Source organism: Macrosteles quadrilineatus, unplaced genomic scaffold (genome assembly GCF_028750875.1).
Source record: "Macrosteles quadrilineatus isolate MER2022 unplaced genomic scaffold, UCM_ALF_1.0 Scaffold_3__2_contigs__length_128488019, whole genome shotgun sequence".
NCBI classification, from domain to species: domain Eukaryota; kingdom Metazoa; phylum Arthropoda; class Insecta; order Hemiptera; family Cicadellidae; genus Macrosteles; species Macrosteles quadrilineatus.
The window spans coordinates 68,513,963-68,527,483 of NW_026542596.1; the positions used below are offsets into that span (position 1 = coordinate 68,513,963).

At 35.2% G+C, this 13,521-nt stretch overlaps 1 protein-coding gene across 8 annotated transcripts in view; it reads right to left on the minus strand.

Moving 5' to 3' along the window:
* LOC128988779 (putative thiamine transporter SLC35F3) overlaps window positions 1-13,521 on the minus strand; it is a 67,423-nt gene that overhangs the window by 42,556 nt on the left and 11,346 nt on the right. For all 8 annotated transcript variants that reach the window (XM_054410405.1, XM_054410403.1, XM_054410407.1 and 5 more), the window contains exons 6-9: window positions 5,142-5,320; window positions 3,665-3,793; window positions 2,893-3,082; window positions 1,450-1,539 (exon numbers count right to left, since the gene is read on the minus strand). In XM_054410405.1, coding sequence (XP_054266380.1) covers window positions 1,450-1,539; window positions 2,893-3,082; window positions 3,665-3,793; window positions 5,142-5,320 — 588 coding nt within the window. The remainder of the gene's footprint in view (window positions 1-1,449; window positions 1,540-2,892; window positions 3,083-3,664; window positions 3,794-5,141; window positions 5,321-13,521) is intronic.

Here is a 13,521-nt window from a genome sequence, read left to right on the forward strand (position 1 = left end):
CTCAGTCATGTCATGGGCTCACGAGAAACACAGGAAAAGATGGGTTCGGCTTCAGCACCATAGGGTAAGTAAGCTTACACTCTTCTCCCCTTCCCAGACGGTCGCCTCCAATGCTCTACGTTTAGACAGGAGGCAACTCAGACAGATCACAGGAATGGTCACTGGACATAGCTTCCTGAAATTGCACCTGCATCGCTTGAGGATCCACAACGGTGACACTGCGTGTAGGAAATGTGGGCAATCAGAAGAGACTGCTGATCACCTACTCTACGACTGTACAGCTCTGAACGAGGTAAGGGACAGTACTCTTGGTGCAATGACAAGGGGCAGACACTTTCCTCAGAAGGAGCTCATAGAAAGGATGCTGGAGTTCATTAAGCAACTCAGAGTATGACGGACTCTGAAGTACCATGTGGGGAGCGCAAAAAGCCCATCAGTGGCTGACGTGCAACAGGACAAGGTCCTCCCCTACAGAATCAATTAATCAATCAATCAAGTCTTAATTATTATGGGTAACGTTACCCCTGGTTTTATACAGGGTCAGTTTTAATTGTCCCCCCACCCCAACTTTTTTCTGCATTTTTTCAAATATCAATCCCAGACCACTTCCAAACATTGTTGGGTAGTAAGTACTTCATTTTGACAGGGTGGTCATTTCCGGCCGCCATCTTGGATCCGCCATATTGGATGCAAAATATGTTTTTCAATTGTAAAGGTGGGGTTGTGACCCATTATTCCGAACTATATTTTTACCCTGATTACAACCCTTTTTTTTATTTTACCCTGATGCCGCAAATCGTTTTTAAAAATCTTGATTCATTCCAAAGTTATGAGGACTTTTTAAAACTTTATTTTCAGCCCATTTTAACATTGTGCATTTACAAACTAAGACCATAATCTCAAAATAGTGCTAGATATAGATAAGTATACACTAACAGTCATTGCCAACCTATTTTCACTTGGTTATGACTGATGTATTTTTTTTTGGCCGCCATCTTGGATCCGCCATTTTGAAATGTGATAAATTTTTTTAAATATTAAAGGGGTGTTGTGACCCATCATTTCGGATTACTTTTTTAAGCTGAACTCAATTCCATGATCCATTTTTCATTTTCATATTTTGATTTTGAAATATTAACATTTTTTACAAAAAAATTTCAATATTTCATAAATAAAACTTGATAACAAAAAATGGATTCGAGACCTTTTTTACGGGATCGAGACCTTTAATTTGAGCCCTCTCCTGTCATTCTACGACTTTCCAGTCGCCCACAATTTTGACGCAAAGAATCGGCTTACGGAATTTATATATAGATTCTTAGTTTGTTTGAATATTAAAATAAGCTTTTTTACATTTTGAGCTTTTTAGGGACTTGCCCCTAGTAGTTCATTAAACTAGTTCTCCTTGATTTATAATAAATACTAAAACATTAGTTGTTTAATGTTTACCAGCAGATACAGGCACAGCAGTGATAAGCCCCAAGGTGATGAACAGGTCATAAGTCACAGCCACACTAAAGTTGCCCAGAAGATTTGCCACTGAAACAAATGGAAATACTACAGTCACTAAACCGGACTCCATGATGGGAACGCTGTTTTACAGTTTTATGGGGTAAAAAAATAGTTTTTCTCATTTTTGACCATCAAAACACAAAATTTCCCAATTTCTCTCTAGACCATTTTAAAGAGCTTAAAAAGACAAATAAAATTAAAATATATATTGAAGTGTTTTGTGTTGTTTTTTGTTACGGAGAAAATTCAAAAAATTGTAAATTTAAAATCCCCATGTTATTTTTATGGAGAATATTGTAAAATGTTGTAGTTTGCTTGTTTATGGATATATTTTTATCAAACTTGGCAATTTTATTTATTTTAAGCTATTAATATTTTACTAAAAACACACTTCATTAGCCTCCCTGTAACAGCAAACCTGGGTACTCGTTTAACCTAAAGTTATTTAAATAGATTTAATTGAATATCAATTCAGGCAAATGGAAATTCGCTTAGTCTGCAGGTATGCTGCGGCGAGGGTATTTTGTACCTAAGAGAAGAATGGCCCAAACCCTGGTCTTAATGTTGAACTTATTTTACTCTACAACATGGACAGTTTTATATTGGTGCTTGACTAGTATCTTTACACTTTTAGTGGGTGGGTCAGAATTCAAATATTTTTGTAGCTGATGATTTTAACATATAATTGAACATTGAATAACATTTGAGCTACACGAAAAGAGCTACACATAAACAACCCACCGACATTCTTGTCAGGGGGAAGCCTATAACGGTTGGTATTTTCTAAACACATATTATTTGAGATTGTAAACTTAATTTATCATTTTGTTTGAGTTAAGCCTCCGAATCACTGGTCACCTGTACTGGTGAAATTACCTGCTGTCAAGTGATCCTTATGACCTTGAAAGGCGACCAGTTTCGATCCTCACGGGATCATCTTCAGGCGGATGTCGTCATCGTCTTTTTGTTCTTCCGAACATGTAGTTTTTTTAAAAACATCGAGATTTACAGTTTTACATCACTTAAAACACTTAACACAAAACACGAAAAATGGCCAATAACTGAAAACTAAAAACATAAAAAACAACGTAAAAGACAATGGTGACGTCCGCCTAAAGATGATCCTGTGAGGATCAAAACCGGTCGCCTTTCAAGGTCATAAGGATCACTTGACAGCAGGTAATTTCACCAGTACACAACTTAATTTAGTTTATATTATGGCCAGTTTTATTTGGCTGTCAGATACACCATTGTAGGGAGCGTTAAAGAAACTAATGAAACGGCTTTATTTTTAGTGGCATATAAAGTTGTTGTACACCTGTAGAGAATTAATTGCTATTATGTACAAGAATAACAGTTATTGTAAAGTTAATGACAAACCCAGAGATAGAATGCTAGCGGCCAGTAGAGCAGGCCAGGGAAGTCTGTCCCAATAGAGGGTCTCCATCCCTGTGAAGTATAGGGTAAGACACAAAGGCCACAGAAGGGAAGCGTTCAGCAGACCGATGATAGAGAAAAACAATGACACCTGTCCATAGCTGGCGTCGCCGATGACTTTCTTGAACAGTACCTTCAACAAAGTGATGTTGTAGGAAAAGGTGTCAGTCAAAGATATAACTGTAATATAATTAGCTAATTTCCCTCACATTTTGTAAACTGTCACATTAAAACCTTGTCGATATAAACTGTGAAAGATAACATTTTAGCATTTAGCAACTCGAAGGAATGCTTTTTTGAAAATTCAACACAGAACCCAGATGTCAATGATTTTTTATTGTTAGTTAATTAATGCTTCATAACGTACCACAGATTGGGAAATACTGATCATAACAGTTCAGTGACAGCAAGCAGTAAGGTAAAGCTATGGTTCCACAGTCTGCGGAATTTCCGCTGTGCGGTGCGAAATTTTCCACTGCGGAATTACGACACTGGTTCAATGGAGTTCCCTTTGTCCGGTTCCACTGACGTCCGTTTACATGTCCGGAATATACGGTTCCGCATAGTGGATTGATTAATCATACTGGTCTGAGAGCAGTAGCAGTGCGGAATCCGCCAGCGGAGAGGAGCTATCAGCTATTGTGACCAAGTATGTCTTGTGTGGTAAAAAGAGGTGTTTATGGATGTTTACTAGCCTGAAGCAATGTAGGCCTACCTTGTAAACTGCGGAGCAGGCAGCTGCAGATGCTGCTAACACAACCCCACTGAGTGTCGGACTGCCAGTGATGCCATCCATGTAGGCCAGTAATGCAACCCCTGTGTCACACAAGATCACAGCAACTATCTGTGAAAACAATCAAGTGCCTCACAGTAATCTATATTATTAATACGCTACATGAAACTTTGTAAACAATAAGGCTTTTTTATTTTAATATTTAACCCCACATATTATATACCAAAATGTTTGTCTAGGTGTGTAGATTTGCAAACAGACCTAACATTTTTGAGAAAGTCCCTTGGGCTCTGCCCCAGTGGCTTTTAAAGTTCCCATGTTATCCTTATGAATAACATATTTGTTTACATTATGATCAGCTGGATAATGTAATTGCTGTTAATATTTAAGTTGCAATTTAAGGAAACGTGTGCTACAAACATTTACTGACTTGGTTGAAATTAAATATTTATTTGGATTGGTGTAAATATTACAATAAAAAAAAACCCGAGAAAGCCTGGACAATTTGATATACTAAAAAGAAAACTGAATTAATACTGTGCTGCATTTCTTGAGCATTCATTAAATGAGCTGATTTACAAATAGTGATGGGTTGGTACTTATGGCCTTGAGTGGGCCTGACCTGGCTGGTGACAGTGTTTTATGGTATATATGTTTACATCCTACTGCCCTTCCTTCCGAGAAAAAGTCACTGCTGTTCATTGACTTGACAGTTTTAAAGCGTTGACTTGTGTTGGTAATTACAACTGTCTGTCTGCATTTAATTTTACTTATTTTCCCTGAACGTGTCCCATAGTGAGTGTGCATGCTTTAAGCTTTCTAAGTGTTTCTTGGTTGTTATATTTTAGTGATAGTTAAGTATAAAAGTTTTAATAAGGTAATGTGACAATGTTTAATAATTAATAACTTCTCCGAAAACTAACTTTATTTTCTACTAGTTAGTTTTTTTAACTAACTAATAACTTCTAACTAGTTTGAATTTATGACTAGCTTTCCCAACTTGTAATGAATATGTATTGTTACTCTGCTCTAGTCATATAACACCGGTTCTAATGTATTGTTCCCCATACCCATGTATTGCATGTGCATGTAAAAGAATGTTTTGACTAAATAAAAGTCTATAACTAATCTCCAAGGTCTTAAACGGGTACAAATTATTAGTGAATGGCTTTGTGGTTGTTGTTTATTTAATGTCTCCAAGCCCAAAGACTAAATTTCTATGTTTGTACAGTTGAAACCTATTACCATAAAAACCTCCTCTACTGAGTAGCAGAGTGGTTTAGTGCTCGCCTTCAAATCTGACATGGCTGGTTCGATTCCAAGCGAGATCGTTACTGGATCCAGATGCCGTTGCTCATTAGGTTCTATTATGGGACCTCTGAAAGTGCAACATTATGAACATTACCGGTTCTGGATCCCGAACCGAGTGGTTCCGTTATCTGTGAGTGGTTCTACTCACCCTTACTCCTACAAACTGTTCATGAAGAATGACCCAAGAAAGGAGGTAGACACAGGAAACATTGGTAGCAAACAAAGCCATGACGTCGGTAGCCAGTAATATGCGCAGAGAGCGTATATACATGTAGTTGGTGGCCACCCATAGCAAGCAGAAGAAACTGCATCTTGTCAGAAACCGACCTGAAACATTGATTATCAACAGCAAGTTCACATATCTCTTATTGGAGAGTACAATAGAACCTACATTAGATAATGTAATCAAATCAAATCAAACTTTATTGTGACAAAACGTCCATACATAGCATAGCTACAAAACAGGTGACATTGTCAAAATTATAATAAACTAGCTGTAACCCGCAGGCTTTGCCCCGTTGAACTTCTTAATTTTCAAGATTATCTCGTTCGCATGGTTCAACCACGTCCTGGTTGAAGTTTGTTCGCTACGCTCACTCACCTTTAGGTTGGAGCTCGTTCGCTACGCTCACTCACCTTTGGGTTGGAGCTCGTTCGCTGCGCTCACTTGCCTTCAGGTTAGCTCGTTCGCTACGCTAACTTGCCTCCAGGTTGAAGTTCGTTCGCTACGCTCACTCACCTTTTGGTTGCAAATTAGCTGTTGTCATAAATGTAAAAGAAATAATAGTGCTGCACCCTGTTGGTAATCCTTGTAACTTTAATGCTATTGAACATCATAGAACAGAACCAACTTGTTTAATTAAAACAGCTGTTAAGATTCAATAATTCCATTTCTCATAAGGTTAACATGGGAAACTCCAGAGCCACTGGGGCGGAGCCCGAAAGGATTTTTGAAATAAGAATATGCCTATATGTTAATCGGAAATGTGAGCTATCATCATGCCAAATTTCAGCCCAGTCCGACCAGTATTTTTCGCGTTCACTTGTCACTAACATACATCCATACATCCAAACTTTCTCATTTATAATATTAGTAGGATACATAGTTGGTCATCTTACATTCTATAGTTAAAATTAAATACAAATAAAAATAATGTAATAATGTACATCATATGATAATGATAATGATACATCAGAAGACCATCCCTTCATCACAAATTTAAGGCATTAATAACAGTTAAATAATGGAGAAAATTTCATCATTTAGTTATTTTTAACATGTTGAAATTCTGTATGATACAAATAACATAAAATCATCTTTCATTGCCATAAAACATGAGCTTTGGCGTGAGTAAAACAAAATTACACACTAATGTAAGACATACGTAAGCAAACAAAAAAGAATGAATGAAATTAATGAATGAATGAAATGTGTTTATTTCCACATAATATATACAGAAAACAAAACATACTTTTTAATACAAAATATACTTACAAAATAAAACTAAGACTAAGAATAAAAAAGAACATTTTTGTATAAATTAATTCAATCGATTATATGAAATACAGCAGACATAGGCAAGTGCTGCCTGTGTGTCTGCTGGGCTGCTATTTAATATTTATAGTAACCGAGTCATGTGGAATTATTGTCAATAAAAACGGTTAACAATGGAAAGTTATTAGTTTAGAAAGGAGATTTATATGAATTCAGTAAAAATTGAATAAGTACTAGAGTGAATACAGTTTTGAACAGGTGGGGACAAGACTACTAGGATTAATGCTGGATCAGGATAGAGGGGGCAAGGGTAAGGTCAAACGCGCCGGTAATCAGCTGTGATGATAACGTCGGCCTCATCTATACCAAGCCTGAAGAGAAATTGTTTGATTCTTAGTTTGAAAACATTAATTGATGGTAATTCAAAAAGATTATCATTGGTAAAATATTTACAGATATTTCGATAGAGAACATTAGAAATATAGAAAGAGTTTGTTTTAGAAAAAGTATAGTTTATCTGAAGTGATGAGATACCTACTCGTGAGGAGTAACGAGTACTGTGGGAGTGAGTTATTCCTTGAAATATATTAGTGTGATTTTTAAAGATGTTTATTAATAGGCTTTTGATGAATAACTGTTGAATAGTGAGAATGGACAATTCCTCAGAGCGTCAGTCGGGTATCGTTTGCATTTACCAAACCCACTTTCAATATGGTTTTTTGAGCCACATTTAAAGGTTCAAGAACACTTTTATAACATCCACCCCACGCAATAATACCAAATGAAAGCAAAGACTGGACATAAGCAAAGTATGCCATTTTTAATTCTTTTATTGATAGGCCTAGTATTTCATTCATCTGTTTGAAAGCAAAAATATATTTCCGAATTTTGTTTCTGAGATAAGTAGTATGAATATTCCATTTCAAACAAGTAGTACTTCGATAGTCATTACAATTATGAATAATTAAATTAGTTAAATTAAATTCAGTACTTTTACTTATAGAAATTGGCATAAATTTGGTCTTAGATACATTTAGCGAAAGTATGTTTTGATTCAACCATCGTTTTACAATCATAAGATCATGCATAGCCTTACTTAAAAACAAACTTAAAACGATCGAGAGCTGCAAAACCATTTTGGTCAGTGGTGCGAACGCTATTTTTCACCACACTATACCCTATTACCAATATTCCCCACAATAATAATGCACACTGATAGTCAACAGAACTACAACTTTAAGGTTATGTGAAGAAATAATTTGAGGAATCAGAAAAAATAATAATAAATGGTTGCCAGGCAGCGGTGACGATAAAACAATTCAGTTGTGTATTTCATATGCATTCATGTTTTAAGAAAGTAAGCAGACAGCTGACTTTGCGGCCCTAGGGATGTAAAAACCTGCTTGGTCCCCAAATGACGATGACAGCTGGTATGGCCAGCAAAACGTAACTTTCAGCCACCAATTGACGTATGTAAAACAGCTAAAAACATCATAGTGTAGTGAAAAAAATTTTTATCTAAGGCCAGTGTATTTTCTGAGTTTAGAAACATTTGGTTATGTAGGGTAATGGCAGGTATTATTGGCACCCACTAGCTATTGGCACCATGTTTTTGATTATTTTTTATAGTACAGCTAAGCTTGGAAAACTATTTCTAAAGGCTGTGCCTCATGTTCCTCAATATATGGCCTTTGAGTAGCACATAGTCAGTTGTTTCACAGTTAAGGTTGTTATTTTTTAAATGGTTGAGAGTTGAGTCAATTGCCAACACCCAACTCAACCAACAGCATTATTTGGTATTTTTTAAATCCAACAGTTGAAAAGTGCAGAGGTGCCCTCAAAGCGATAGCATCTTTAACTCCATAGGGACTAAAAAGGCTTTTTACTCCATAGGCCAAAGAGCCACTATAGACCCGCAACGCATAATGGCTCGTTTTGCTGTAGTATGACGATATCATACAGGGGTTTAAAGTTGTTTAACACACGGGCTCTGACCACCTGCCAATTGAAGTATCCTTATCGATAGATAACGACATTTGTGTAAGGAGAAGAGATGAAAACATTTTACCTTTGCTCCCAAAATTGAAATGGACTCGATGTTATATCAGGAAAAGGTTATTCAGAATATTGCTAGGTTTCGTATATCGTTGGAAGACCAAAATAATTTTGATCAAATTGTACATATTATAAAGGAGTCAGCCCATTCAAAGCAAAGTGCGACTAGTAGTAGCTGTTCTTTAAAACAACGGCACAAACAAGAATGGTTTGATTACGAATGTTTAGCGTTGAGAAAGCGGAAATTTAAGAGGTTAAACATATTTCGTAGGACAAACTCGACAGCTGACAAATCTGAGTACATTCAAGCATGTAAGATGTTTAAAATTGTATGTAAAAATAAACAAAAAATGCACTTGGATAATACGATTGCCAGTTTAAATCACAGGACTGACGCGAAAACATTTTGGTCGGCTTTAAATACGGGAGTGATAGGTTTGTGGGTAACATTGCACGGCAGGATTGGAATAAATGAAGAGACAGGAAAAAATGTTAATAGCTCAAAAGGAGCAATCAATGTAATAAAAATAGATGGTGAAGCTGTATGTGATCCTCTGAGCATCTCAAACTTGTTTAATTACTACTATATCAATGTAATAGATGATCTTGTTCAGGATACCTCAAATAATTCAACGTTGCCCAATGGAATAAATTTACAGGACAACATAAATCATATTGAAATCTTGAATCCTTTTAAATCTAAACCAGTTGATGAAGCAGAGATTGAAAAAATTATTTTGTCCTTAAAAAATAAGTTATCAAGTGGCCACGATGAAGTTCCTTTAAAGTTAATTAAAAATACAGTAAAACCCTTGTTAAAGCCATTAGTTCACTTAGTTAACAGTTCCTTAATAACCGGAGTTTTTCCTCAAAGTTTAAAAATGTCCAAAGTAGTGCCCATTTTTAAGAAGGGTGAAAAAACTGAAAGAAGTAATTACCGTCCTGTTTCTGTCTTACCTGCTATTTCAAAAATATATGAGCGGGTGATGTATAATAGATTGTTTGAGCATTTACAAAATAATAACCTTTTAGACGAAGAACAGCATGGTTTCCAAAAAGGAAAATCAACCACTTCAGCTCTGCTGAGGTTTGCGGAAACAATAATTGAATCTATTGACAAGGGGGATAAGGTAGCCAGTGTCTTCATGGATTTGTCAAAAGCATTTGACAGCGTGTCTCATGAAATACTACTTAAGAAGCTTAAAGTTTTGGGCCTGCCAGATGTTCCTTTAAAATGGTTTAGATCATACCTCTCCGATAGATCTCAGTATGTTGAAATAGTTTCAAAAAAAGGAAACCAAGTCGTTAAAAATAAATCACAAACATTAAAAATTAAACATGGAGTTCCTCAGGGATCTATTTTAGGACCATTATTATTTCTCTGCTATGTCCGTGGAATGCCCTCAATTTTAAAATCAAACATATAAGCCAAAAGCCAGTTACTATTGTACGCAGACGATTCAAACCTAATTATTTCAGCTAAAAATTACCAAAATCTTGAACTGGCCTGTAATGAAAATTTGAGTAAAGTTCAATCATATTTTCTTAAAAATAAACTTTTTTTAAACTGTCAGAAAACCAACCAAATCGTTTTTTCAGCCTCACAAAGAAAAGAAACAATAGAACCAAACATCCTGGTTGGAAACGAAAAAATAGAAAATCTAAAGCATACTAAATTTTTAGGGCTTTACGTAGACACATATTTTAAATGGGATTATCATACACAATTCATAACACAAAAAATTTCTTCAGGGTTATATGTTTTGAGGCGTATGTCACTATTATGTAGCCTGGACACCCTAAAATCAATATATTTTGTGCATATACATTCCCATCTGTCTTATGGTCTGGCAATCTATGGAGGAACGTCCAAACAAAATTTAGATACAGTTCTGAAACTCCAAAAAAAAGCTATAAGAATCATGTTATACTTGGACAAACGAATAACTGTGAAGGATAAATTTTCAAAACTACATATTTTGACTGTCTATGATCAGTATATAGTAGAATGTATTATGTGTGTCAAAAATCAACTACACAATTTGGAAATTAGAAAAAATGTCCATTCATATGACACTAGAAATAAGAATGATATAAATTTATCAAAACATAACCTCAGCTTCTTTGAAAAAAAGGGAACCTTTATGGGATCAAAATTTTTAAACCATCTTCCTACAAAATTAAAAAGTAAAATAAACCAAAATAATTTCAAAAAACTAGTTAAGAATCATCTGTTGCAAACGAGTTATTATTCATTTGAAGAGTTTTTTCAATGTAAAAACGACTAAATAAATAAGGTTGAGGTGCTCTGATGGAAAAAAATAAAAAAATGAAACTGTATGCGGTTCTTACTTTTCTGTAAATCGAAATCAAAATGCATACAAATTAGTTATAGTCTGACACTATTCATGTATGTACATACAATATGAATAAAGAATTTTTGATTTGATTTGATTTGATTTGATCAATTATTTTAGTAAATTAAACCCGCCACGATTATCAGCTGGGATCTGTTATGCGGAACCAATGATAACAAACGATGTTTTGGACAGAGATTTTAGTATGTTAGAGTTAAAATCAATTCTCGCGAGATTAAAAGATAATAAAACGCCGGGCCACGATAGGGTGCCCTACGAGTTTTATAAAAATGCTCCAGATTCACTGCTCACTAGAATATTGGGTATTTATAATAACATGTTAAACAAGTGCAGGGTAGTGGAAAGTTTTAAAAATTCTATTATATTCCCGCTGCACAAAAAGGGAGATGCAAATTCTGTTGAGAATTATAGAGGACTTTCCTTTATTGACTGTGGTGGTAAAATATTTACGAGTTTGCTGAATTCTAGACTAAATGTGTGGTTAACTCAGAATAATATATTGACAGAGTTTCAAGAGGGGTTCAGACGTGGATATTCTACCATTGATAATATATTTAGTTTATCGTGTATGATTAATTTAAGTTGTGCGATTAAAAAAGGCAAGTTATTTTGTTTTTTTTGTAGATTTTTCAGCAGCCTTCGACACTATAGACAGAAAGGCCTTAATTTATAAATTATTTAGTACAGAAGTCTCAACCAAATTTGCCAAGCTTCTTGAAAATCTATCTACGATAGAACCAATGTTTCTGTATGGTGTAAAAACGGCATTACAAGTAGTTTTGAGTCCAAGATGGGTTTAAAACAGGGTTGTAATCTTAGCCCTACTTTATTCTCAATATTTATAAATGATTTGCCAGAATTTTTAGAGGGCGGATGTTTATTTGGAGGTCAGAAAATAAATATTTTAATGTATGCGGATGACATAGTTTTAATAGCTCCCACAGCTGTTGTACTGCAACAATTGATTGGAATCTTGAACTTTATTGCAATTTATGGAACCTTCAAGTTAATACTAATAAATCCAAAATTATGGTTTTTTGCAAAGGAGGTAGATTGGCAAAAAGTAATAAATGGTTCTATAAAGGCAAAGAGGTCGAGATTGTTAACTCTTACAAATATCTGGGGGTATTGTGCACGCCAATGCTAAGTTGGGAACAACATTTTCAGATGAAGTCCACAGCTGCAAAATTAGCCATTAACGCCGCCTGGAACAAATTAATAAACAATGACAGGGTGCATCTGTCCTCAAAATTTGTATGTTTTAACACTGTGGTAAGATCAATATTATGTTATGGAGGCCAGGTATGGGGATATTTAGAGAGCGAAAAGATAGAATCTGTACAAAAGTTATTTATTAGGAAACTGTTTCAGTTGCCTAATAACACGCGAAATTACTCACTGTACTTGGAAACGGGTCTAGATAAATTACACGTTTATTCTCTCTCAATGAATTTTAATTATATAATAAATATATTGGGGCTACCACCTGAGTGTTTACCAAGATTATTAGCAGCTGAAGTTTTAAGAAAAAATGTAGATTGGTGTTGAGCGTGGAGAGCATTAGGAATCAAATACGGCGTGCAAATGGACCTGAATATACATACGATTGAGGAGGCGGGGAGTGGTAGGTTAAAGCCTCAATTAGTTAGTGTCGTAAATGCAGCGAGAGATAGCAGGAGAGCTGAGTGTCTAGGCAGAGAGCGTACTTCAGCTTATCATTCTCAACACCTCGTCGTTGACTTTGACCTTGGCAACAATAGCTTCTTGGAAACTGGTTTAGACAACCGAACCATTTCTTGGATAATAAAATGTAGAGGATAACTTATAGATCTCAAATATAAACCGTGGATTGTCGACAAAAACCACACATGTTCCTTGTGTAATTTAAACGAGAATGAATCTGCTTTACACTTTGTAACTAGTTGCCCTGTGTTCAATGACTTGCGACTCTTGTATTTTGGTAAACAAAAAATACAATATGAGGAGTTTGTGGATTATTTGAATGGGAAGGATTGGCTTGGAAGTTTTTTAAAAATTGCATGGAAATGTAGATGGGAGCTAGTTAGGGAATTTAATTTTTAATTTTGTATTACAATATGTTTAGAGTATAAATATATGTGTATATATGCATACATGTGTATGTGTATATATCTATGTATATGTGTGCATAAAGAAGTGTTATTTTATTTTGTTTTAGTGCTCAGTATGTTGATTTATGTGGTACAATTTTATTTCATTAATATTGAATGGACATTATGCCAACCCAGCAGACGGTCGTATGACCATATTGTTGTATGTGCATGTGTAAATTTATCGCACCCACTTGATGTAGCCTACTGTACATATTATGTATTCAATAAAGCACTTTTCTATTCTATTCTATTCTAGTCAGTTGTTTCACAGTTAAGGTTGTTATTTTTGAAATGGTTGAGAGTTGAGTCAATCGTCAACACCCAACTCAACCAACAGCATTATTTGGTATTTTTTAAATCCAACAGTTGAAAAGTGCAGAGGTGCCCTCAAAACGATAGCATCTTTAACTCCATAGGGACTAAAAATGCTTTTTACTCCATAGGCCAAAGAGCCACTATAGACCCGCA